Source organism: Semicossyphus pulcher, unplaced genomic scaffold (genome assembly GCF_022749685.1).
Source record: "Semicossyphus pulcher isolate SPU_LCO1_2020_fin unplaced genomic scaffold, fSemPul1.0.p SCAF_20, whole genome shotgun sequence".
NCBI lineage: Eukaryota > Metazoa > Chordata > Actinopteri > Labriformes > Labridae > Semicossyphus > Semicossyphus pulcher.
The window spans coordinates 1,196,672-1,224,411 of NW_027211694.1; the positions used below are offsets into that span (position 1 = coordinate 1,196,672).

General features: G+C 42.0%; 1 protein-coding gene and 1 long non-coding RNA gene across 2 annotated transcripts; one reads left to right on the forward strand and one right to left on the reverse strand.

Annotated features, from left to right (window-relative positions):
* Window positions 1-8: 8 nt before the first annotated feature.
* ptprb (protein tyrosine phosphatase receptor type b) lies at window positions 9-27,338 on the reverse strand. Its single transcript, XM_069671504.1, has 39 exons — window positions 26,945-27,338; window positions 23,750-24,167; window positions 21,162-21,281; window positions 20,162-20,302; window positions 19,827-20,087; window positions 19,476-19,742; window positions 19,207-19,323; window positions 18,972-19,118; window positions 18,471-18,588; window positions 18,089-18,231; window positions 16,043-16,309; window positions 15,688-15,746; window positions 14,836-15,040; window positions 14,656-14,753; window positions 13,867-14,032; window positions 13,675-13,787; window positions 13,284-13,431; window positions 12,932-13,201; window positions 12,631-12,806; window positions 12,363-12,513; window positions 12,138-12,238; window positions 11,695-11,860; window positions 11,330-11,611; window positions 9,534-9,812; window positions 8,441-8,590; window positions 8,052-8,191; window positions 7,642-7,885; window positions 6,863-6,968; window positions 6,437-6,517; window positions 5,984-6,001; window positions 5,693-5,774; window positions 5,498-5,588; window positions 3,898-3,974; window positions 3,678-3,812; window positions 3,179-3,301; window positions 2,929-3,092; window positions 2,664-2,799; window positions 2,019-2,139; window positions 9-1,552 (listed from the first exon to the last, which is right to left on the reverse strand). Exons 1-39 carry the CDS (start codon window positions 27,005-27,007, stop codon window positions 1,530-1,532), a joined length of 5,967 nt encoding a protein of 1,988 aa, XP_069527605.1. The 5' UTR covers window positions 27,008-27,338; the 3' UTR covers window positions 9-1,529.
* On the forward strand, window positions 12,156-13,129 carry LOC138599748 (uncharacterized). Its single transcript, XR_011308735.1, has 3 exons — window positions 12,156-12,573; window positions 12,660-12,833; window positions 12,924-13,129. It is a non-coding gene; the product is annotated as an uncharacterized lncRNA (long non-coding RNA).
* Window positions 27,339-27,740: the final 402 nt, after the last annotated feature.

Consider the following 27,740-nt stretch of genomic DNA (forward strand, 5'->3'; position numbering starts at 1 on the left):
ATGTGAGGATGCATGAATGTGTAAGTGTGTGTGTGTGTGTGTGGTAGCTATAGATCAAAAAACATGACAAACATAATTTAAAACTATTTAATTATCACCCTACAATCCAATTTACAATGATCTGACTGCAAGTTATAAAACAAGTTCTTAGGGGTGGATATCATATCAATAAAATATATTTCTGCTATGAATATCTAACTCAATATATATCACAAATATATACTCAATCATACATAAAATTAACTAATGTATAATGTAAGGAAATGTTATGTATATTAAAAACCTAATATCATTAGGCTTTAGATAAAAACATATATATATATATATATATATATATATATATATTATATAACAAAAATATATATGGAACGTTTTCCAAGCTATATTCAATAAATCCATAAAACAGATCTAGTTTGGGCAGAAATCATTTAAAAACCTGAAAATCCTCCAGCAGTCCAGTAAAACAGAGAAGAGGGTTTACTAAATATATCTGTCATTTTTAACATTTCATAATGTTGAAATTGAAAATGTGAACTTTTCTTTTTTTAAACATGAATCACACAAAATGTAACTCATTCTGTTCAGACACCTGTAGCTTCTAAAAAACAGACACAAATATCCAACTATTTGAAAACAAAGTAAAAAAGGTCATTCCTCTCTTGTATCCAGACTTTTCTCTTATATGTAAAGACAATTGATAAATGTTATTAAAAAAAAGGAGATTATACATAAATCTAAATATACAACTTTAAAAAGAAGTTACTTAAAGTCTGAAGAATACAGCAGTTTATAACTTGTTGCAGCTACTTGACAAGTGTTGAATATCAATATTATAAAATCGTTGACATACAGTATTTGTGCATTACCATTTTAAAAAAAGGAGTATTACATCCATATTTACATACAGCAATATGTGTAACATTTTAAATAAACAGCTTATATTGAGCAGTGAGTGAGAACATACAGTAAAAATACAAAAAATAGATGGCTCTTTCCTTTCTTTTGATCCGCAAATTATATTGAGGTTAGCGAGTGCGCTATCATCGCTAGCTAACATAAGAACTTATAGCTTCTTTAACCACAAACAACCTGAGATCAACCCGTTTTATTTCTAAAGACAATCCCTCAACAAATTTGTTAATACGCTTCGAGTCCAAATGAAATGTTTCTCCAACATTTGTTATCAGTTTGAATATTTACCAGGATCACAGGGATTTTCCTGAATAGAGTCTCACAAAAAAGTTCCTTTTTTATTAATATGTGCTCTCAGATTCGGAGCTTTACACTAATCTGTTCCCAATTAATTTTTTGGTTGTTTGGCTTTAACTTCCATATATGTGTTACTGACATAGCTTAACATTTAGCACCACATTTTTTCGTTATTTAGAAATCTCTCAGAACAGGAGACTTTGTCCTTGATTTTGTCTAATAAGGCTAATGTTCTTTGTTAACTCGGGTCGTTTTCATGATGTCAGAATGAGCTAATGTAGAAAATTTTCTTCTCTCTTGATCAGAAGAATTTCGTCTGTTCAGCGCCCGGTGTAGATGAAATCTGAGGAGACAAAAACAAAAAAAGTTTTAGAACGTTTAATGTTTTGTTTCCAAGTGAAACATAATATTTATTTATTATTTTAAATTTTTGAGGTTTAAAGCAATGCAACTTTAATCGGAAAGTAACGTTTACAAAATTTACATTTTGATTAATAAAAGCCTGCAAACAAACAAGTTCTTACGGAAGAGGATTAGGGCCACTGAAAAAAAAATAATTAAGGTCCAATAATTTTTTTATTTTTTTTTATTCTGAGAAAAAAAAGTCAGAATTCTGACTTTTTTTCTCCCAATAAAAATAATAAAAAAAATGTATTGGCCCTAATCCTCTTCCGTAAGTTCTACACTTCTGTGAAGTATCTGCATTTATCCAGTTTAAGCTCAATAATTCCTTGTTGAATGTAATTTTTTAGTTAGAGTGGATTTAATTCTGATGGTCACTGAGGTGAGGTTTTTAGTGCGACTCTCACCGCGGCAGTACTCGGGGTTGAAGTTTTCGTAGATGGGGTAAGGAGGGTTCTCCTGTTCACTGCGATGTTTCCTGGCTCTCAGGACGTCTCGAACACACTGATGCAGGAAGGCATACTGGCACTGAAACACAAACGCACAAAGAAATCTGTTACAGGTGAAATGAACACCTTGATTAAGATTATTGTAATTTTTCTGGAGCAAATAGTCAGATTACAAGATTTGTAAGGATTACAGTACGTCTTTAACATTTAACGCTGTTCAGTCTCATGTTTATTGGTCTTTCAGCGCTAGTTGGTTCCTACATTTGGGGCGCTTCAGGCTATACTTGAGTTATTTTATTTAGTAGTCTGTTAGCGATGTTCAGACTGATATTTACTGATGTTTTCACTTGTGTTGTAGCACAAGCTTGGAAAATTAGCTTGGTAGGATCCAAAATATCCCTCCCTGTTTTGGAACTGGTCTTGCCCGTTTATATTGAATGACAAAGAAAATGTGCTCTGTGTCTTAAAAGCAAAACAATTTAATGTTCAGTTAAAAACGTGCAGTAAGTTTTGATCACATTAAGACAAACAAAAAGTCATAACAGAGGAATGATATACAATATAATTAAAAGGTCAGAGGTCAGGTTATAATGGGGGGCATACCTCAGTCTGGACCATGTGTTGGCGGTGCAGGCGGATGTCGAACACACTGCTGTACAGGTCGATGGTTCCTTTAGAGTCCAACTGCTGCAGAACCCGATCCAAGGAGATGAACGTCCCTGTACGGCCAACTCCAGCACTAACACACACACACACACACACACACACACACACACACACACAGAGTTAACATTAAAAACTCTCATTCAAGAGACTTAAAAAAAGGACTTGAATGATTATGACGTTTAGATTAATAGTTAGTCCAGACCTGCAGTGTACGACGGTGGCTCCGGTGCTCGGTGATCGGTCCACGTAGTCCCGGACCGTCCTGACGAACTGGATCAGGGACTGGGTGCTCTCCGGGACTCCGTGGTCGGGCCACACGGTGTAGTGGAAGTGTCGGAGCACCCGAGGGTAACTGCAGCTGCTCTCCTGTCAGGATTTAAAGATTAATATGTATTAATTTAAAGTCAGGATTTAACGAGCAGGATGTACAGTTAGAGTTACAGCTCAGGTACCGAGGTGATCTTGAACTCTCTGATGGTCCACTCGGGCAGGACGGACTCTGACAGCATCTGAATGACCAGGTCACCGTAGTAGAGAGGCTCTCTGTCTGCAGGCCAGTACTGATCACACTTCACCTGTCACACATGAACACATCATAGAGTTTAATACTGACAGGAAGCGCTTTTCTCTCTTCAGCCATTAAAAATAAATTACATTTTGTTTACATTACCGACACGTTTATAAAGAAAAATACACTACATTCAGACAAGACAGACGTTTGAAGACATCCCGATTTTCCACAATTTTATTCATTCATAGGAAAGTGTAATCAACAGACAAATTAAGGATAAAGTCGCAGTCCTAGTTACTTTAATTAAAATAAGTAATCAGTTAGTTAACAGACAGAAAATAATCTGCAACTCTTCCAATAATCAATCGCCGATTTTCAAGTGTTTGATAAACTGGGTCACTAAAACAAGAAGGCCCAAATTTAAACTGCCCCTGACTCACCCGTCCTTTCTCCACACACTGCGTCACCATCACCACGTTGTACACGCCGTGCTCCCACACCATCCGCCAGAAATCGTCCTTGGTGCCGGGCAGCGGGCCCTGCGTGGCGATGTACTCCCGCCGGTAGTTGTTACCCTGCGCACACACACATACGGGAGCGACGTGTGAGTGTGCGTTTAAAGCTTGTGTGTTGAGTATGTGTGCGTTTGTGTGTACGTACGGGCATGTAGCTGGCGTTGATGTAGTCAGAGCAGGGGTCGTCCTCCAGGTACGACAGCTTCACTCTGGTCGAATCATCTACAAGAAACACACAAAGTGTCCGTTAGTCTGGCTCAATTTTCAGAACTTGTTACCTGTTTTTGGGAGAACAGTGAGCAGATGAATCAGTAATCTACTAATCGTCAGTTGCAGCCCTACAGCGAAGTTAAAGTGTTAAATCTGCATCTAACCATTATTTTAATTCATTTATATATTAATGACTTTAAGCTCCAAATATAAACTGATCAAAGGTGCTGAAGTAGATTAAACCATACTTTAGGAAAACTCAAGTCAACGTCTTTAGATCGTGTTTACGAAAGCGACGACATCGTCCGCTCACAGTCTGATACGACTCAACGTGACTGAAGTCAGTTTCATAAACTAACATGTCCTTTGCAGCAAATATAACGACACCAGACTTTTATCATCTTTCGTTATTGTGAGAATATCTGTCAAAATGTTAATCGACTTTTAATGTGAAAGGGTTCAGCCGTGACTCACAGAGCGAAACAACGTGATTCATTTTACTACGAGAGTGTAATTACAGAGCTGCATCACCTCCAGGCACAGATCAGATTCTCTGTATAGAGACTTATAGAGCTGCAGTCACACATGACTGACACTCACTGGTGTGTATGAGAAACTCCTTAATGTGGATCTGATGGGGGGAAAAGGACGAGTATTGTAAAGGAGGAAAGATGTATGAATAAAAGCAGAGTATGTGTTTTCAATTAGATGTCAGTTTCCTGCTGCAGCACACACACCATCCTCTGCATGTTATTAATGTTTTTATCACCTCCAGGCTCGACCCACACGCTGGAACATCGCCGCAGCCATGGGAACAAGAGCTGTCTCGTTAATTAAAGCTCTTAACGACGTCATCGTTGTAAAGATTTTCATATCGATCGGTTTATTTGGTTCTTACAGAGTCGATGGCTGATCGATACATTTTACATTATCAGCAAATTTCTAGAATCCGTTTGTTTAACTGAATTAATGTTTATTTGTTGCTGCAGCAGAAAAGACTTTAATCCACACACAGACTCAAAGAGCACAGACTGTATAAAAAGATGGCCGACATGACAGCTCCCTGAAAGAGAAGCCAAACCCTCTCTGTCGCCCCCTGCTGACTGGCTGCAGTATAGCTCATAAAGCCCGCCTCCTCCATGTTAACAGATGGGACATGAGTCAAACTATAAAATCAAAATACACGTCAAATACATTTTTCTCCAACATGGTTTCTGTCATTATAGTTAGTTCTTATCATGCTGATTTATGTCCAAGTGTTCATTTTTCTCACAAGTTTACTTTTAATTAGTTATTTGACGCTACAAAAAGGGGGTGTGGCCTCATGATTGACAGCTCTGTGGACAAATGGGGCTCCTGCAGCGTTCTGTTCCCGAGTAGCAGAGTAGAGGAGGAACAGCGAGAGGAGACGTAACTAACACTAACACTACAGTCACTGAACTTCACACACCCGGGGGTTAGTTTCATTTATGTACAATGAGAGGAGGAGGAGACGCGTCGGCCATCTTTATGTACACTCATAGAGCAGGACTCACATGGCAGGATGTTGTTGTAGCGGTTCTTTCCTCGGTTCTCCGGCACTCGGGCGACGTCCATCGTCTGGTTTCGTCCGACGTCCTTCAGATCCTAAAATAATCACAAGAAAATTAATTAACAGAAAAACTTTGACATTTATTTCAGGATGTGATAGAAGGACAAGTTTACAGAATCTCAGTAATCTCCTGTTTTACCTCAAACTCCTCAGACAGCAGGTAGTTAGAGTCGGCCTGGAGTTTGCTCAGATGGGACTCAAAGTGACACGCTTTGATGGGACTGGAAATTAAGAAAAAAACACTTAATGAACAGAAAGTAAGAGAAACATGAACACAGGGAGTTCAGGCTGACGTCGTCTGCTTCTGTTTTATCTGAGTAAAAGTTTTACTTTGATGTTCAGACCAAACCTCAGAGGCTTTTAAGTTTAACAGCTAAACATGATCAGTGTCTATGATCATCTCTGTAGCATCAAAATAAGAGATGCTCACCTGGTGACCCGACGATTGCTGCAACAGGAAGAAAAAAAGATGTTACACATACAGGTCAAAGAGTTCAGAGTTCAATGTTCATATTTATATTAATTTGTAATTATGTCGGCAGATTTTATTACTGTTCCATGTTTAGTACAACTCTTACAGACACTAATGAAGCACAGAGAAGCTTTGTTGACACTCGTGGTGTATACATAAATACCTGTGTACACACACACACACACACACACACACACACACAGAGTAATTAACAGATGCTGTGGACGGTGGTGGGTGAGCGATGAGGTAATCTGAGAGAGAGAGGGAGCGCTTTATTGGAAACTAATACTTCACACGCTCACATATTGGACGGAGGAGGTATTGGAAGCTTAGATCTGTCTCTCTCCCTCAGATACTGAAGATAAACAATCACACACACACACACACACACACACGCACGCTCAGTCTTACCTCCTGACACCCACGTACAGTCCTGAAGATGGAACCTCCTTCCACATACTCATCCTCACCACGGGGTTCTCCTGCACAGCCCTGCAAACACACATTAACACACAGATTAACTTTACATAGTTGTTATATATTTGTTATAATTCACAACGCTGCCATATTGTTTTAGTGTTTCCTGCCTTTGTTTTGTTGTTGCTAATTATTAATGTGAGATTTGTTCGAGGTATCATCTGATCTTTCTCCTTAAATTCTTCCAGTTTGTTTCGTCTGTTTTTCTTTTTAAACTGATTATATTTGGTCTGTGAGACGACTAAAACAAGCAGTTACATAACGACATGATTGTGGCTCTAAAAAAGTAACAGCTGGTTTTAACAATAAGTTTATATAAGGGCCTATTATTATGTCAAACATGCGTGTTTGTGTACTCACACTTTGCGTAGCCTCTGTCTGTAGACCAGCAGAGAGACGACGGCCACCATCATGCCGATCAGGAACATCCCAGCACTCAAACCCTCCACGACGCCCCCTAGAGGCTCTGACACACAACAACACAAAGAGAAGAGGTAGCTTCATGACTGCAAAGTTCTTTTGGTTTATGTGCAGAAATGTGCTTCCATATGTCTTCAAATAACTTAACTGTCTGGTCCAAATTAGAAGTCCTCTAGAATTTCAGGCAAAAGAATCCTGCATTTCTTAACAAGGCTTTTATTTTGAAACATTTCCAGTGTCCACTAGTCCTCTCCAACATGTTTGTCTTTACTGTTCTCATACAGCACATGTAGCTGCTGCCCTCTTGTGGCACTTGTACATTACTACAAATTACAGTCTGGCACATTAACACATTAAATAATGCTTTAGACGACAAGAAGAGGATAAAACAGATTCTAGAGTTACATTTATTAAAGGACGGACATGTACATTATGCTGCTTAGTTGGCTTTTATAGTACACAACAGGAATGAGACATTTGGTTTCCCCGGTCTATACTTAGGACTCTTATTTGTTTGTGCCAACCACACCTTTTGACTTCCTGTTTTTATTTGAGTTAATACTGCGCTCCTGTTGTGGGAACTTTCAGGACAAAACAAGTCCTAATAATGTCAATCATTAAATCTTAGACTTGGTAAAGCTTATGTTTCAGGGCTCGTCTCCGTCTCCAGGAACTGAATGTAACTCGATGTAATGTCCTCTGTAGTTATGGAAACTCACCTGCGTGCGTCCTGATGGGCGCCGACAGGTAAGTGTCGGTGAAGAGCGGCTGAGGGAACTCTCGGTGGTTTTCGTCGAACAGTCTGGTGAAAGCTCGCACGCTCAGCCTGTACGAGGTTTTGGCCTTCAGCGGCCCGTCGCAGAAGCCGCCGTAGCTGTCGCTCAGGTAGAGGTCGTCGTCATGGTAACGATCGCAGGCCCCACCCAGACGATCGCCACCTGCGCCCAGGTTCACCTCGACCACCTGATTGATTGGTAAAGCATGGACTATAATAACAGCATACCAAACCCCATGGTGTTTTTACTCATTTTTATGGACGTGTCTGCTTTGATCTTAAGTGTTTACATCTGAGTTCAGTGACTGAAATCTCACAGTAATGTAGCCCTGAGTGTGCAGTAACAGTTGTTACCTGTGCAGGTGAGGTCTCGATGTCCTGTGGGCAGCGGCTGGAGAAGTAGGCGGTCTGATACGCTCTGACGGAGGAGTTACTGATGTAGTCGCGGTACGACGGCAGAGGGTGGCGCTGCTCCGGCTGCAGCATCTCATTGGCTGTCAGAAGAAGAGTCAGAAGTCAGCTGGTTTACGTTTTTACAGCCGTCTTTTAATCCAGGACAGAGTTCAGGTGATATTTTAGTTTTATAATGTGACCATCCAGGGTCAGTGTAATCTTTATTTGTTTTCAGAGGTAGTTTGGAGCATCTTTTGGTACCCATGACAACACAAACGTAAATATTTGAATCACGTATACGTGTAACGTAGTCAGAAGCTTCATCTCAGGCGTTAAATGTGTATTCGTACCGTCGGACTCGGCCACGATCACGGCGAAGTATCTGACGGCTCCGTTGGCGTCGCTGAACCAGGAGCAGTTGAAGCGAAACAAGATGGAGGACGACGTGACCTTTGATGACCTCTCACTGACACGTACGCTGGGAGGCGGGACCGGAGGGCCTGCAAGTAAACAGAGTGGTTATTATTTAACTTTATTTTAATACATTTATTTATCTAACTTTTTTAATCAGAAAAGAAAATCAGAGAGAAACGATCGTCTCGACTGCTTTGGGTTAAAAGTCACTTAAAAAACTTTCTTTGGGTGTTTTCAGAGTCGTCTACTTTCTAATTCTGTTTCTGTCTCACAGTCCAGTTGTGTCAGGATGATTTATAATGCAACACAGACTGAGGGAGAGATAGTGGAAAGAAGGAAGAGAGAGGATGTAAAGAGGAGAAGTAGAAAAGTATTCAGGCTGTGTGTTTTCAGGTCAGCGACTTAAAAAAATAAATAAGAAAGAAGCGACACAACGAGATGAAGAAACAGAAAGTGTGTGTTTTATTTCAGTCGTTTTTTAGGTGAAGAAAGTTCCTCGTGGTCACTTCCTGCTGCAGTCGGCTGCAGCTGCTCGTCTTGGCCTACTTATAATGTACGTTTATGCTGCTGTGTCACTTCATGAAGAGACGACGCAGCTCTGCATGTCCACATTAGAATTACTTTCCTCCTGTGTTTCATTTAGATTCTTTCAGACCAATTAAAAAGTTACTATATTTAAATATAAATAAATAATCATTGTTCAGACCCACAATCCTTTGCTGCATCTAACTGAAACGTTTCCCTTTTGTTGCCTCCTGATTTGCAATTTATTTATTGATCAATTCAATTTTAACAACTTCAAACGCAAAGTTAATGATTCTCCCCCCCCCCTCGCTCTCTTCCCCTCCGTCTGGCTCCCTCTCTCTCGCTCTCTCTCTCTGACTCTCCCTCCCTCCATCTCTCTCTCCTCTCCCCCCTCTGTCTCCCTCCCAGGTGAGTTGTCCTATTTATTTAAACACAAGTCTGAACTACAGCACCTGAGGGAGTGTAAGAGTGTGTGTGTGTGTGTGTGTGTGTGTGTGAACTCACGGTCTATCATGGTGACAGTCGTGTGTGTCGCCGGGGGACTCGTCTGCCCGGCTGACGACAGTCTGACCGTCACCGAGTACTTCCTGTACGCCTCCAAGTGGTCCAGCGTTAACGCGGTGACGCCTCCTGCCAGCCGGAGGGCAGAGGTCAGCTCCCCGTCGTCGTGGCGGCGGCACTCGACCTCGTAGGAGTCGAAGTCGGAGGAAGGAGGCGACCAGGAGCAGGAGAGGGAGGAGGAGGAGAGTGGGAAGCAGTGAAGGGATCTGAGAGGAGACGGGCCTGACAGAGGAGAGGAGACAAGGAGATAGGAGAGATGGATAGGAGATGAGTAGGAGGAGACAATGAGAGGAGAGGAAGGGAGGACACAGTGAGAGAAAGGAAAGGAGCAGGGAACACAAGAAGAGGGGGAGGAGGAAAGAGGGTAGGAGACAAGGAGAGAAGAAGACGAGGTGCGAGGGAGAGAGGGCAGGGGACAAGGAGAGGAAAGGAGGAGAATGTAAGGATAATAAGCAGAAAGAAGAGATGGAGAGGACAGGTGAAGAAAGGAGGAAGAAGAAGATTAAGAAAAGAGGAGGAAAGGGAAGGAGGGAAGGAAACAGGTAATGAGATAAGCGAGGAGGAGAGAAGATGAAGAGAACTTGTTATATTTTTATGTTTTTCTTCATCGTTTCTCTTCGTGTTTTTACGAGCTGATAAAAAAGAGCGTCTGCTGAGTCTCTGCTGTTAAAGGTAATGTGTTTATTTGTTGTGATGAGACGATTAAAGTGTCTCTTAAAGGGATGATGAATGTGGGAGAGGAAGGTGAACGAGGACACATTTGTCTTCTTTTGGCTCGCAGAAAACTGATGATAAAACCGGATTAATACTTTATTTATACGGAAAAAAACTCTTCAAAACTTTAAGTAAAAACAAAAAGTTTACCGAGATACGAACACTTGGCGTTTTAAAACTTCAGTTTTATATCTAATTTTTGATCAATAATTTTTTGTAACTGTCAAAAATGATGACAAATGCAAATAAAAAACAAATTAAAGTTATTTTTCTGTCAAAGATCTTTTTTTTTATTTTATTTTGTTTTCTATTTTGTACTTCTTTGTAAATCTTTATTGAATCCTGCATCTCCTCTTTGGCCGACCTCAGCTGAAAGGAATGAAACCAGGTCATAATAGACATATTTATAAATGTGTGTGTGTTTCTGTGCGTGTGTGTGTTTCTGTGCGTGTGTGTGTTTCTGTGAGTGTTTGTGTGTGTTGAAGCTTTTCATTCATTATTCCTCCTGGCGATCAGATTTGATCCCTTTGGCTGAAACCTCACAGACAGAATGTGATTAAAAACGGATTCAAACCAGGGAGACAGACCTACTTTAACTTTAGAGCTTTTGTTCTGCTGCCATCTAGTGGTTAGAATGAGAAGCACACTCTAATCTGAATTACACAGTGCTTATTAAAGGGTCTAAATGACCAACAGGTACTAAAAGATTCCTGTAGATTGCTTCAGAGGTCGACTGCTTTGTTAAAGTATGAACCTCTTTAGCTCCACCAGACTCCATTGAAAAAAACTGTAATTTAACCTTGCAGAGCACAGGAGTAGCTGGTCTGCCACTGCCTCGATCTGTTGGCTTATTTGTGTCATTGTGTTGGATCCAAACAAAGAAACAACAAGAACTTTTAGTGGATGGATCAGATTGACCAATGTTTCTGCGTTGTTGCTATTATTTTTAAGAGTTTATTTGTTAACAACAGAAACTGTCGACATTAACACAAATTAAATCCACTTTAATAACTTTTTCCACCTACTTGTTCTGACGTTCCTCTGGATTGGCTGGCTCCTGACTGTGGGCCCGCCCCCGGCTCCGCCCCCGCTGATGGTCTCCACGGTGAAGTTGTACCGTCTCCCCGGAAACATCCCGCCTATAATGCGGCTGGTCAGGTGAGTCTGTGTGACTGACAGGTGGTCTGGAGGAGTCCACTGCAGGCTGAATCTGTCGTAGTCCCCGGAGGCGGGACCAGACCATGACAGCTCTATCGTGTCATTGGTCGGGCCTTGTTTGACGGACAGACGGGTGGGCTGCTCTGGAGCTATAAGAAAAAAAAAATAGTAAACAAAAACAGAAAAAGAAACTCTGTTTATCCAGGTTGCAGTTTTTTTTTACTTGACTTACAGGTGCGTCCGAGTGCTGAGACGTTATTGGTCAGTTCCCCGCTGTGCGTAATGACCTCAGCGCGGTACAGCCTACCAGGGATCAGCCCAGAGAACATGTGACTCTTGTGCTCCGCCCCCAGAGTCTGAGCTCCCAGAGCGGCTCCAGAAACATCGTACAAAACCACCTGAAACCACAGAGAAACAACAGGTTTGGAACTAATGTTGTGATGAGACTAATTCAAAATCATATTAACATTTATTAATTTTTAGCTGTTTGTTAATTTTCCAAGATTTCTTCCGGATTATTTATTTCTGATAATGAACAATACCTCTAACACCCTACTCAGATATTTTCAGCATTAAGATCAGCAAAATTTAAGAAAAGAAAAAGATTGAAATCTGGATCTTAAATCTCTTTTATCTGGTTTATTCAAAGTTAAAGCTGACGGTCCATCTTTTTACCTGATAGCCGCTCCAGCGTCCCTCTCCGTGCTCCCATCGGACCGTCAGTCTGTCTGTTTGTTCTGAGCTCTTCACCTGCAGAGACGGGACTGAAGACGGGACTGAAGAGCGGAAAAGAAAGAGGGGAAACACAAAGAGGTGAAAATAAAAGTGTTAAAAATAATGTAAAATAAGAAAAGACAGAAACACTAAAACAGATCACAGAATAGTAACGTTTGGACTGACCGGTTCTGGCGAGCACAGACGAGTCGCTGTTCATGCCTCTGCTCCAGCTCACCACCTGCAGCCTGTACAGACTTCCTGCTCGCAGGCCAGAGAACACACAGCTGTCTACAGCCCGACCCACTTTCTGCAGGTCCACCAGCTCACCCAGCACCTGCAGCACACATACACTATATAGACTGTGTTTGAGGACAGATTCTGATCCTTTAATAAGGTATAAGTACTAATAAACCACTGTAAAATGAATTAAGAGTAGAAGGTAGAAGCAGACCTGGTGATGCTCCTTCCTGCCCCCTGCAGCGTCCTTTCTGTGATTGGTTGTTGCCTCAGTGACGCTGTAAAGCGACAGGTCGTAGATGTCGACGTGGCCTTCAGAGGGACGCCAGGAGAAGGAGAGAGACGAGGTGTTGAGTGATGCGACGGTGAGATTACTGACTGCAGACGGACCTGAAAACACAGACAGAGGATTTAAAGGTGTGTTCAGAGATTCTTTCACGTTCACGTATCTGCATATCTGAATATTTGCCCTAAATAACCGATTGAAATGACTGTATTGGGATTTAGTGACTCACGAGTTTGCCCCTCTGCTGTGGCCTCCTGTGATGGCACGCCTCTGCTCAGCGTCACCACCCTTACTCTGTACCACCTCCCTGATGTCAGACCCTCCAGACGTTCGCTCCGACTCTCCGCAGACACCGATCGATTGGCCAGAACGCGGCCGGCCTCGTCCAATAAGTCTAGACTGTAACCGTCGAACACGCCCACCGGCCTCTCCCAGCTGACGGTGAGACTGTGGGTGGTGTGGTCATTATCGGCCTGCAGGGCGGTGACCGAGGCCGGAGCTGGAAAATCAACGATAATCCATATTCATCCAGTTTTTATCAAATAAATCAGAATCACGAAAGTAAATTAATATTTTCTTACCAGTTCTGCCCGTTGATGTGTTGCTATTGGTCAGCTTCCCGCTCAGCGATTGGATGGTGATACTGTAGGCGTTTCCTGGGATCAGTTCCAGGAAGTCCAGGTAGGTCACGTGTTTAGGGACAGGCCGAGTCTCAATGACAGTGCCGTCCTGGAGACAGGAAGTGACATCAGAACGTTTATAAACACATCATCTATTAAATAATGTATTGTCAACGCCACCAATTCTTTACATATCTGTGCATCTTTATATGAAACCTTATTTTATCCATCCGTCAGCCATTATCTCATTGTTGGTGTACCCCAAGGTTCAAGTCTAGGCCCTATTGTATTTGCATTTTAGAGTCTGTTCTCAGAAACGCAGCTTGCCTTTTTGAAGTATTGTAAAACTCACCTTGGTGGATAAGGAGACGACATACATGTCCATGTCTCCGCCTCCAGGTGTCCAAGAGACCAACAGCCCACCTGGTCTAGGAACCAGGCGGAGGTTCCTGACTGCACTGGGAACTTCAGAGGAGAGTCTGTGTTCATTAAAACTGTAAAAATGTTTGAAATAAAGTCATTGAAAGCAACTTGATCGTCGTACCTGTGCGTCCCTCGATGAACTGAGCTCTCTGGTACGGTCCGCTGAACGTCGACACCACTATCTTATAAAGCCGCCCAGAGTTCAGTGATGTCAGCTGATGATGTCGTACGTCGCTGCCCAACGTGACCGGAGGGAAAACTCGAGTGTCGTTGAAGAGCAGAGTCACCTGGAGACGAGCGGTGGCAGCGATAATCATTACACATTATTTTCCTGTACTTATTGTTTTATATATTGCCTACACTTCATACGATGAACCTTCAGACTGTCTTGTCATTATTTTGCATGTTCCTATTTTATATTTATCATATTCTGTATTGTAAATATTTTTTATGTATTTTTCCTAACTTCCATATTTTTCTTTCTGATAATTTTATGCATCCCAAACCACAGACAACTCTGACACTGATTCTAATTCACTTGCTGCTAAACGCGTAATGTTCATGACAAACTGTATTTTGTAGTTACATGAAAGTACCACTAGTTGGCAGCAGCTAAAGTTCTTGAATTTTCCACATCACTTTCCTGCAAATGTTTCACAATAAAAGCTTCGTTGAGAGATAAGGGGATTCTGTCCAATCAACCGCTAGAAGCTTTTTGAGTTTATATAAACAGCATTATGCAGAAACTAGTTTTAACTTGTTTAAATTGTAGCAATTTTACTCAAAGAAAGGAAATTAGTGGAATTACAAATATAGGTTTGTCTCTTTAAATAAAGGTGTGGCACGCTCTGTAGCTGAGGAAAATAAAGGCCTTGGCTTATACTTGTGTATTACAGTAAAAAAAACACACCTCATAGTGGTCGACATCTCCGGGGGCGGGGCTCCAGGTGACGGTCAGATTACCTGTTCCTGCGTTGCCTAAAGACAGATTCCCAACAGCTGCAGGAACTGAAAGAAAAAACAAACATTAACTCAGAAAAATAAAAAAATGAAGACTAAATATTATTTATTTCCCTGGTTTCTGACTCACAGGTGCGCCCGTCGGTGGAGATGCTGCTGACGTAGTCTCCGCTCCACGTTTCCACGGTGACGGTGTAAAGCCTCCCCGGCGTCAAAGACGAGAAGACGCACTCGTTGTGTCCAGCCGAGACGCTTTTGTTCTGCAGGGCGCTGTTGTTGTAACGGATCAGAACCATGTAACGGTCCAGATCTCCTGCTGCGTGACGCCAGTATACCTGAACATGAACCACAGCATGAATACTAGTAAAACTCAGAGTATACGAAGTACAACTTCACAAATATAAAGTTATACTTATAAAGAGAATGACTTCAGACTCAGATCTGCTTTAGGAGCTAGTTATCAAGTTTGTATTGAACTTTTTTCTGCACAAAACAAAGTAAAGTGCAGCAGCTGCAGATTATATTCAATATCAAGGCCACAACTAATGATTATCTTCATTTTTGATAAATCTGCAGATTATTTTCTCGATTCATTGTTTTGTCTTTACAGACACACAATAAAAAAATTCAAAGATAAACTGTTTAATAAACACTGACAAATAAAATAATTAAATCTTTAATTAGAGAAGCTGCAGGAAATGTTGCTTAAAAGGCCTAAATTATTAAAATAGTTTATAGTATTTTTTTTAAAAATATGAATAATGATCTATGCTAAATTTTACATACCAGTATAACCACACCTAAACAATTTATATTATGAAAGGCGTAAGGAAGAGACATTTATCTTGATTAAATGGGTAAAAACACAACATAAAATTCATCTCAAACTAAAAAAGTTTTGAGTTTGAAAAAAACAAAATATTATAGTTAAATAGAATTTTTTTTAGGTCTTTTCTTCACAGCAGAAGTTGTTCAGACAAACCTTGAGGAAGTCGTCTCTCGCAGAGTGAACAGCGGTCGGGTTTTGAACCGTCGCAGGTTCTAAAACAAACAAAACAACAACTAAACAACAACATACAAAGTGTGCAGCAGTTTACTCAAATATTGTACTTAAATATAAATGTAAAAGTACTTAAGCAGAAATGATTTCCACTTTATGCAACTTCATACTCCTATCCACCAGATCTCAGAGGTAAATATTGTTCTTTTTACTCCAAAACATCTTTAGCTTCAAAGAAACAATTTATTTAGATAAATGTTAAATCACACTGAATCTACATTAAATTGTAAATTTAAAACACAAAATCACATTAAAATTAATAATAAATCCTCCTCACGTGTTCGTGCTTGAACCGTGGTGGCGTTCTCCAGGCTGCCGCTCCTCGTCACGATCACGACCGAGTACAGCCGTCCGGCCACCAGCGAGCTGAAGGAGCACTCGGGCGGCGAGGAGCGCGACACGGCCAGCGTGTGGACGGTTCCGGTCCCGTCCTGGAGACGCACCAGGTAGCTGTCCACCTCGCCCACAGCTGGGCGCCATGACACCTGCAGAGCGTTCGACCTGCCGCCGTTAGCAGCGGATACCTCGGAGACCGTCGCCGGGGCTGAAAGGAAGAAGTCAGAGGTTCGAAGAGATCAGTCACTATAGTACTTTTAAGAAGAGCTTTTAACTTTCTTTAGCTTTAAACTTCATCTTTATAAAGTTATAGTCTTAAAGATGGAGTCCAAATATTGTTCAAATCCCAAAAACTTAATTAAAATTCTGTTTACAGATGATTTAAGACGACAAGACTCTTTGACGGAATTCAACCAGAAAGTTAAAGTCTCTTTTCATCGACCAATAGGAGGCTATCTGAGGGGGCTGGGGGCGGGACTTGTTTATGTTTTCGCCAATCTGAGTGCTGATTGGTTTGGCATGTGAAGTTTTACACTCACACAGACACAAACACAGTCTGAGCTGAAAATAACTGGGACATTATTCAGAAGCACAATAGGGGGTCGAAACAGGAAGTGTGTGTGTGTGTGTGTGTGTGTGTGTGTGTGTGTGTGTGTGTGTGTGAGCAGGAAGCCTTTGAGCAGGGCACTGGGAGTGTCTCATTCCAAACCTCCTTTCTGGCATTTCGGCTATTGTTCTAAAAAATGTCTGATGTTATCGCATTACACACACACACGCACACGCACACACACACACACACACACACACACAGATCTTTAAATGTTCATAGTAAGAGTGATGATGGTGATAAAAGCGTTTGCAGAAACGATGTTCACACAACGCTTTCATGTTTTTTTTAACGTGAATAAATAAATCTAACTTATTGGATCTTTTTGATTTGATTAATTATTTTATTACTTTATTATTTACATAATGTGTTACTAGTTAACTGCATGGGCTCAAAAGAAACGACTCTAGATTTATGATTTGTGTTTGTTTCACCTCAAACATGATCATAAACACTCAATAATTCTACGTGTGTAAAAATCTTTGTGTCATTAAAATTGTCAGAAATATCAATTACTCAATTAATCTATAATTAGAACTTAAAATAAACACCACTGAGCTTTAATTTAAGTTTTATAATAATAAAGACAAACAATTCCTGAGATGAATAAAACTATTTAACCAGTGTTGATGTTTTTTGTTTGTAACCTTGTTAATAAAGTTTTTGATTGCACACATACGTCCAGTTTCTCTGACGTCTCTGTAAACGTTCGTCTCCTGTTTGAGGAGGTCGGAGAGTTTGTCCTGTAAACAGCAGCTGAATGTTTTGGAGAGGAAACAAGGAAATGTTGTGTCTCGCCACAATAAGAGTCTCACTGATCAAACAATTAAACGGTTACATAACGACGGGTAAACAAAAACTACATTCGCAGTCCTGCTGGGGACGAACAACAACAACAACAACAACCTTTCTGTTAATGAATAAATAAACAAACAACAACAAACACTGTATCTTTATACTGTATATTCAATTAACTTAAATTTGGTGACGCTTTTATTTATTTATTTATTATTTTATTGACCTAAAATTACTTAAATGTAAACATTTTGAGTAAAACAAATACTCAAATCAGTGTTTAAAACACAGAAAATGTGACTATTATTGATATAAAAACTGTCCTCAGAGTATATTTAACAGACTGGGACCTCCTAATCACTTTTCCAGAAGCTTAATTTAAAAATATATTTGATTTTGTCCTAATTATGTCCAGTTTAATTAATTGCTTTATGTACAGGACAGCACACAGCTCTAAATATGACAAAGTTTGTGACAGTGAACAAACTGGTTCAAACTTTATTTCATTTTCAGAGGAGATTATTGAGAAACGATCCTGATAAACATAAAAGAGATCAGAGTTTAAAACACGAGCTGGAGACTCACTGGTTCGTCCATCCAGGCTGACGGTTTTAGAGGTCAGCCCGCTGACGGTGGCGGCCTGCAGCCTGTAGAGGGCGCCGGGGGTCAAACCAGACAGCAGCAGAGAAGAAGAACCGACAGGTACGCTGAAGTTCTGAACGACAGCACTGAGGAGGAAAAGAGGCAACAAAGAGGCAATAAATACAATTAAATGTCATTGTTTACTTCTCTACAGTGAAATCAATAATTATATATATTCTATGTTTAGATTAAAATGTCTCGTAAGTTAACGTTAAAGCTCGAGTCATTCTGACGACTTCAAACTAAAGATCATTTTATGTCCTTATTAATAGATTCATCGTAAACACACAGAAGGTGAAACATGTCGAGTGTCTTCTAAAGTCACCTGTCCTGCAGTAAGGTCAGCGTGTACGAGACCACGTCTCCTGGTGGTTTCTCCCATGATGCTTTGAGGCTGTCGACTCCAGAACTCCTCAGAGTGAGGCTACGCAGCGCCATGGGGACTAAAACACACACACACACACACACACACACACACACACACACACACACCTCCATCAGCATCTGTCAGACTGTTTTATATATTTACTATAAAATATCTATTTGATTCATTTAAAAAGAAGCTGGTTTTTTTCCATTACATTAAAAACATTACGTTCTGGTGAGGACAGGAGCTTTTCTGTGTTACTTATTTTTTCCTCTTCTGGACCTTAAAAATCTTCAGATTTAAAAGCAAAACAAAAAAAGGAACCAGCCTCTAAAGTGAACTTTATTTATCTTAATTAAAACGTTTACAAACTGCACTTCCTGTCTCTTCCTCTGTGTCTTCATGATATATATATAAAGTGTATTACTGAACATTATTATATATGAATATGAAACACACCTGTCGTCCCCTCCACTGACACTGACGTGTTCAGTTTCCCGCTCCTGGTTGCCACGGTGATGTTGTACCGCCTCCCGGGTGTGAGCACATTGAACGTGCACTCCCTCATGTTAGGCTCCACCTCCCTGGTATCCACGGTGACGTTACCTGTAAGATACAGGAAGTGATGATTACATATAAGGATAAATAAAGACACATTCAAGCGGGTCGGTTTAAGATGCTTCTTTGTGATTACCGTGACGAAGAGTCAGGAAGTAGCTGTCACGTGACCCGGAGGGGGCGTGGCTCCACATGGCGCTGAGAGACGTCTCGTCAGAGTGTCGAATGTGGAGGTTTGAAACGGCCGCCGGAGCTGCAGAGAGAAAGCACTTTTACTCAGGTGATAAGATCGACAAGTACAAACTCTAAATTTAACTGTGACATATTTCTGTCGTGATAACTACATTAAACTCGGTATATTTTTGCAGTTACATATGTTTTTATCGTTTCATATTTCTTCAGTACCTGTTCCTCCCTCACAGCTGCTCTCAGCCGTCAGTCCTCCGCTCTCCACCCTCAGCTCGGCTCTGTAAACCCTCCCAGGTGTTAGTCTGGTCCCAGGGAAGCTGAAGTTCACCGCTGCTCGCTCCAGAGTGGTGTTGACTAACTGCTGGGAGCCGTCAAACAGGAACACCCTGTAGCTCTCCCAACGGCCAGCGGGGGGCGTCCAAGAGAGGACGAGGCCGCCGGACGAGGAAGGAGATAAGGAGAGGAGGGACGCTGCTGCTGGAGCTGGAGACGAGAAGAAGACGGGATGAAAACAAAAGGTAAAGAAAAAAGAGAAATGAGAAAAAACAAAAAGGAAACAAATCTCACCTGTCCTGACGCTGATTTCTGATTGGTTCGTCAGTTTCCCTCTCCTGGACGTCACCGTGACCTGATAGGCGGAGCCAGGAGTCAGCTGATCAACTGTGACTTCTGTTGCATTCAAAGGAAGTGTCATCTCCCTGCGGCTCGTGTGATTGGTCGAGAGGACAGCGATGAGTGTGTCCAGGTCGCCTTCAGGTGTTTGCCATGAACACGTCAGGCTCGTGTTGTTGCTGTGGTCAGCGGTGAGGTTCGCAACAGCAGCTGGAACTACAAACAGATGAACAGATGAGATTTATTCACTTCCTTATTTCCTGTCTTCTTCTTCTCTCTTTTTTTTTTACCTGTCTGAGCCTCCATCGTCAGGCTGTTCTGCAGCCCGCCGGCCTCCGTCACCATGGTAATGTTGTACAGTCGTCCCGGCGTCAGGTGGAGGAGTGTGTGTTGCGTTGATGTGCTCTCCAACGTCTCGTTGCTCCGCAGACCTGAGGACAGAAACAGGAGGTCACATGACTTTCAAGCAGCTTCCTCATTGGACAGAAGACCCCGTGGGAAGTACTCAAACCTTTTACCAGGGGTGGACGATAAGTAAGTATCCAAGTGTCTTTCTAATGTCCAGCAGGGGGCGACGCCACTGGTCTGATCCTGTAGAAGTCTATGAGAAAATGCTCCTCCTCCTCTCCTGATGTATTCCCTCAGTAAACATGTTCCTAATGACTTTATGGTCTCAGTCTCTAGTTTCAAGTCTTCTTCAACACAGCATGATGTTCATTTAGTCACTGATGCTCCCATTGAGAGTCACACAGACCAGGAAGAGGGGAGGGTTTAGGGCGGGGCTACCTGTGATTGACAGGTCGCCATCAGAGAGTTTGGTTGAACTATAGGACACTCCAAAGGGTCGGCTGTTCCTTTTTTTTAAGTAAATAAAGTTTGTTTAAAGTTGTTTTTTGCTAGCCAAAATTAGCATCCAATTCTTGTAAAATAAGGATGCACCTTGCTAACAAAGCTAGCGTTAGCTTTTGTTAACAACTTGTGTTATTAACTACTTCATTGTGTTTGCTAACCACTCGTTCCTCACAACATACAGCTGAAATGATTCGTCAATTATTCAACTGATAGATGGACAGGAAATTAATTGGCACATACAGTACATTCCAGCTTCTCAGATGTGAGGATTTGCTGCTTGACCTTTGAGCGATTGGAATCATTTTAAATAGTAATAATTCACATGTTTGGACCTGTGATTTGGACATGACGAGCATGATAAAGGTGTTCCTCTGAAGGAGTAAACACCAGCTCTGATTTTATGTTCTTCATGTTTGGGATAAAACATGACAGAAGTACCGTTGTCATCCTGAAGCTGCAGCCTGAAGCGCTGCGTCCTGCCTGGGCCGGCCTGCCAGGAAAGTCCCAGGCTGCTGCTGGTCCTGGAGGTCACCGCCAGGCCGCTCACCGCCGACGGCCCTGATGATACACAGACAAACAAAGTCAGAAAACAAGCCTTATAATCATCGGATCCTCTCTTAACTATTTTAGCACAAAGACTGTAAAAGTAACCCCCCTGTGTTTGTAAACGTGAACTGTTCCTTTAAAGTGATTTATCTGTTGTGAGCGTGAGCTTCGGAGGGACAGCAGGAAGGTTCCAGCAGGAAAAGCTCCCATCGCCTCGATCTGTGGCCTTGCCATCAAACGCTGAGCTCTGTGGGAGTCCTGTTGACACGCTCGCACTAAAAAACACTCCCACTCCCCCGCTTCTCTTCAAGCCGCCCCGGTTTATTTTCCCACAATGCCTCTCTCTGTGTGTTCGTGCCACTGTGTCGCCACTGGTGCTTCAAACTGAGGTCAAACAATATAATCAGGCTGCGACATCTCAGCTCCGAGACAAACAAACGCTGAGAGCCTGCAGCAGCTTTCAGGCCGGCTGTTGATGTTTCTGGATCCTTTAGCTTCATCACTCGCTGAGTTTGAAAAGGAAATGACACGAAGATCCTGCTCTTAAAAACAAATATGTGTAGCCTTGTGCTAAATTCTTTGTGTTGCCCTGTGTGAACGTATTGTAATGTAGACGAAACAGAGAAAGAAGAGGAAGGTCTCATTTCTAAACTAACAGCTAATTTCGATTTGAAGCACCTGAGACATTTCAACAAGTTGTAAATGTTGTAAAGCAATTATCTGACTTCCAGCAGGTAGCTTTGCCTCTGCGCTAACGTTAGCTTATGGAGTCCGCTAACGTCAACAAAGGCCAGGCAACACATCACCCAAAGAAATACACAAACGTTTGTGTTGAAAAATCTAGACTGTGTCCAGGGAAAACTAGCATCAACTCTTGGGAATCTGGTTCATGGTAGGAGCTTTGTTTGGTTTTGCTAGTGTAAACAAATAGCTAGCTTGCTAATGTAGCATATTACTGTCTTAAGTTGATAATGCCAGCTACTTCATCCAGACACTGGGAGCTGACCTGGCTAGTAAATGCTAGCTTGCTGTTTTCAAATCACAGCTTTGAAGCATCTCGGCCAGATCCATGCTGTGAGCTAAATCACAGCTAACTTGCTAACCTTAGCTTGCTCGCTCCAAGCTTTACTGCTAGCAGAATCTTATCTGAGTGGAGGTGGTTGTTGGTAGCTAGCTTACCAAATGATTTCACCGGCTAACGTGATCAATGATGCTAACTTTTCTTTTGTGCCAAACGGTTGATTTAGCCAACAGAAAATGATAAAGCGAATGTTTCAAAGTAAACACAATGCTGAACGTCATTAAACTAAGATGTTCTGAAAAGTACTTCTAAGTAAAAGTAGTTTTATCACACAAATGATTTGTGCACTGTTAACGTAAAGTGTTAGCAGCAGCTGCTCACGCTAAGCTAGCCGTTATTAACCAACTTTAATCAGCAGCAGCACAGAAACAGAGACCAGCTGGTGAACACAGTGAATCATTAAGCAGCTAAAGAGACGGATCTGCTCCTAACAAGGTGGTGGAGACCAAAAACAGAGCTAACAGAGAGTTAATGTTGGCCTTTGGAAGTTGATTGTTTGTAAGAAGTTCTGGTTCAGATGATTTAATGCCCCTTTAAAGAAGCTCTGATTGAAGAGTTTAAACAGCCTGCAGAGGTCATGTGACCCCTGAAGGTCAGAGAGCCTCGGAGATAAGAAACACCACAGAAGAAGTGTTTTGCATTGCTGAGAAGGTTACCTTCAGGACTCGACTGGGTGCAGCAACACCCTGTTTCCTCCCATCACACACACACACACACGCATATATACACACACACACACACACACACACACACACACACACACACACACACACACACACACGCCCTTTCCCACTGTTTCCCACAGAACAAAGAAACAATGGAGGCAGGAAATGTCTGAACCCGGCGCTCTGCCCACGATGGAAATACACACTGAGGGTCCAACTTCTGTTCTGGAGGCCCGCCAGTGTGGAGACACAACACACACACACACACACACACACACGCGCATGTACTGTTCCTGCTCTATCACTCTCTCTCAGCAGGGCTGTGGTTCCTGTACCTAATCACAGAGCTACAGAGAGGGGAAGCTACATGACATTAACTCTGACACACACACACACACACACACACACACACACACACACACACAAAGACTCAACACAACAGGGAGGTCGTGTCGTGTTCTTGTACTTCAAAAGACGGGAGGTCAGAGGAGATGGAAACAAAAGAAAAGAACAGAAAACAAACGAATGTTTGGACTAAACGATCTCTGACATGTAACGAGTCCGTTCTTTATCTTATATTTATATTTATGTAGTAAAGTGAAAAAGTAAAAGTACAAACTTCACTCTGAAAACATCCACGACAAGTCAAAGTCCTGCAGTAAACCCTTTAAGTCTGTAATAATCAAACTGCCGTTGAAAGTGGACCCTGAGTGTCGTGTACTGTTTGGACTCACGCGTGTGCAGCGTGATGTTGGCCGCCTCCTCGTCTCTCTGCGATCGAACCTGCAGCTCATAGGCGGTTCCCGGCTCCAGGAGATCCAACACGCAGGTGAAAACATCTCCTGCCTCCTTGTTCCCTCCGTCCTCCACTCCTAGCTGGTTCGTTCCCAGATAACTCGTCTCCTCCTTCACCTCCTCCTCCTCTCCTCGCTCTTTTCCTCCAATCTCATTAGTCTCTATCTCCTCGTCTCCTCTTCTTCTGCTGCACTCGACGGCGTCTGCTCCGGTGTCTGGTGACGACACGGTGAAGGAGCAGTTGTGTCCAGGTGTGTTAAATGTCAGTGAGATGGAGTCCAGCCTGGACTCTGGTTCAGACATGGAGATGCTACATATGATGGACTGGTTCTCTGCGGGAGCTGCTCCGCTCTGATCCTGACGGGGAGAAATCAGACGATAAAATCAGGAAGATGAACAATCCAGATATTCCACCAGAAATCTGTGACCTTTCTATTTCCGCCTGTCTGTGCACAATAAACGTCTCTATCATTGGACAAACAACACAAACACAAACTAATAAGCTAGCTCCAGTTTGTGCCTCAGATTTAAACCATAAAATATGAGTCAGTTTGAAACGAGCTGAACGTGCGTCTCGTTTTAAAGCTCATCTGTAGACGGGCTTGCAAATTAGCTCAGGCTATAAATTATCTGCTGTGTGGCTTCTGTTTACATGCTGAACATTAAAACTAATACAAATAAACATTAATAAATCCTCCAAGATAAGAATTAGAAAAAATATTCTAACAACAGAAAGATGAAAGAGTTTTTTGTGACGCATTTCTCAAGATGCAGCTGCATCTGCGGCGACTACGGTGGCTGTGAAGGACACATTCTCTCTGTTTGACACTAAAATATAAACATAAATTATTTGAAAATAATTTATCACAGAAAAATAACAGATTATGAAACTTAAAATCTAAAAAGGACGCGAGTCATTTGTGGCTACCTGGACAAGAAACAGACTTCAGACATGTGCCGAAAATCTTGTTAAAATGCTGAAAAGATTTTTTAATTACATTTGATTGTTTCAAGTGTTTTGACGACACTTCCCTTTTTACATTTCTGTTTGTTAATGGATTAAACAAACCGTTACCGAGCCAATCATTTAACCTCGGACAGAACCAGGCTAACAGTTTCCCCCTGCTTCCAGTCGTTATGCTAAGCTAGGCTAAACACTTCTTTACTCAAGTGCCAGATTATTCCTTTAAACCTCCAGACTTTCACTGTAAATAGTTTTAATTCCTTTTTATTTAAACGAACTCTCCATTTATGTTTCACTCTTCTTTGGATAAAACACATTTATAGTATTTATCTTCCCGGTGAGCTGCTGTAACTAATCAGTAAGACTTTAAATGTTATATTTTGAGAAAGAATAAAGAACAAATAAAGTTTAAATTCTGGGTTTTGTTTTGTTGGATAAAAACTCTGAAACACAAACACAACCGCTCGTTTGAGTTTCTGCAGAGGAAGCATCAAAGTGACTCTTAAAGTAAATCCGCTGCAGCTATTTAAAGAAGTGAAACTCTGGAATTTTATCGCTTTCTGGGTTCAACCGCTCAGCCGACCTCTGACCTTCTTCGTGTCCGTGCATGTGCAGAAAGTGATAATACAGCTGGCGACAGTCATTCTGAACTCTACAACCTTTTCTACTGTAGGAACAGGAAATCAAACTGTTTGTCACTGATACTGAGGTTCAGGGAGTTCAGAGACAAACAATGCAGCGCACACACGGAGGTCAAACCTGCAAGGAGCACAAACATCACGTTTACAAGCACACGATAATCACCTGACCTCTGTCCTAACTGCTGTTAATTAAACCCAGCTGACTCGGATGGAACAAGTATCCATCCATCACAACACCGCTTATCCTGTTCAGGGTCGCAGGAGGCTGGAGCCTATCCCAGCTGTCATTGGGCGAGAGGCGGGGTTACACCTGGAAAGGTCACCTGTCAATCACAGGGCTGACACACAGAGACAGACGACCTTTCACTCTCACATCTACGGGCGATTGAGAGTCACCAGTGAAGCTAACGAGCATGTGTTTGGACTGCGGGAGGAAGCCGGAGTACGCGGAGGGAACCCACGCATGCACGGGGAGAACATGCAGACTGCACACAGAGAGGCCGTCTACCAAACAACATATGAAGCCGATTAAACGTCTAAACATGATATGTTTACACGGTTGTGCCGTTTGTGTTTGCAGGTGTTGGAACAAACACTGAGCTGCAGTCTGGTGTTGATCCTAACTTGGATTGGCAGAACAATCGTTCCCGTCACACCATGCCGCATGATTTTCAACGATTTGGTTGATTAATAATAAAATATAAAAATGGTAAATAATGTTTTTATTTTGAAAATTTGTGCAACCAAGTCCGAACTTTTACCTTCATGCTTTGGATTGTTTCACATCATACAACTCTCTCTCTCTCTCTCTCTCTCTCTCTCTCATGTTTCCTGACTGCCTCGTTTTTATCTGCTATTAAATAAAGGCACAAACGGAGCCCCAAAGACGACGTTACAGCCGTCAGTGTCTTCTTAGTTATCCGTCGTTAACAAGGAGAAGACACTCCTGCTCCTACATCACGTCTGCAGCATGGTGGTAGCTTCGCTGCTCTTCAGTCTGACTCGATCTTTCTTATGAATCAAACAGGATTAAAACTTTTTGTTATGAAGACAAACATTGTTGTTGTGATCAGGAGGAATGAGAAACTAAGAAGGTTCTCAGTCAGGCAGGTCTGAAAGGAAGAAGCCTTTTCAGATGAGAGAAGCCCAGGTGCCTTTTGGATTAAGATTCGAATCACAAAGAGCTGCGTGACTGAGACGCTTCACAGACACGAAGGAGAAATGCATCCTTCATTACAGCAAAGTGGAAAGACAAATGTCTTGTGTATCCTTAAACTAAATAAGTTTCACAGTTTCTAAATGTCTCGCTATGTTAGATTAAAAAAAAACACCTCTTTTTATTTGCTCAAAGTGAGCCACGGCTTTTTTGATTGATGGAGATACTTCGCCTTCTGAAGACAGACAAAAAGAGCAGTTCAAAATGTAATTTATCTTTAACAAGTAAAATTCGCTCGACAGACGAGGCTCAAGTACAGCGACATCCTACAAACTACCAACATGTGTTAACAAAGAGACGGGAGCAGACTGACCTGGAGCAGCAGAGAGGTGAACACCAGGCAGCAGAGAAAACTGTGAACTTTACATGTCAGCATTTTGATCCCCCTTCAGATCCTCAGAGAGACCACGCACCAACATAATCCTGAGGCTGAGGTAGAAGACGAGAGTTTAGCGTCACTCGTTCAGGCAGAAAATATCCAGATATCGTTCAGCTTTGAGGAAAAATAAAGTCGGGAAGTGAAACGGCTGGAAAACAACGAGTTAAACGTCCCGTTTACTTTTTGAAAAACAGAATAAATCCTTAAAAAAGTTTCCAGTTTCTCCACAACGTTCCTCTCGTTTGTCCGTCCTATCTTCTCCCTCTCGTGTTCATCCTCGACTCACCCCTCTCAAACTTGTAACTCAGCCTTTCCCTGCTTTGCTCCCTCCCCGTCTCACCAGCTGTCTGTCTCTCTTCCTGTCCGTCTGTCGGCCCGACTCTATAGTGTCGAGGTTGGGAGTCACTAACGGACTTCCTCGATCACACCAACAGCTCTGAGTCACTGCAAAGGCCCGACTACAAACCCAGGCTGGATGGAGGATATAAATAGTCCCGCAGAGACAATAACAGCTCACCTGTCTGCTCTGACAGCACAGGTAGGTGTTAAAAATAGAGACAAGTGTTTGATCAATTCCCACAGAGACGATTCTAAAGGTTGTTCTGACAGTGTCGCCTTTTGATGCGGCTCCAGCTGTGACTTCAGTTTACAGGAGTAAATTTAGCCTTGAAAGTTGCACACGTGTTCTTGTTGCTGTGATGCAGAAAATAAAGTCTATTAATTAGAAGTG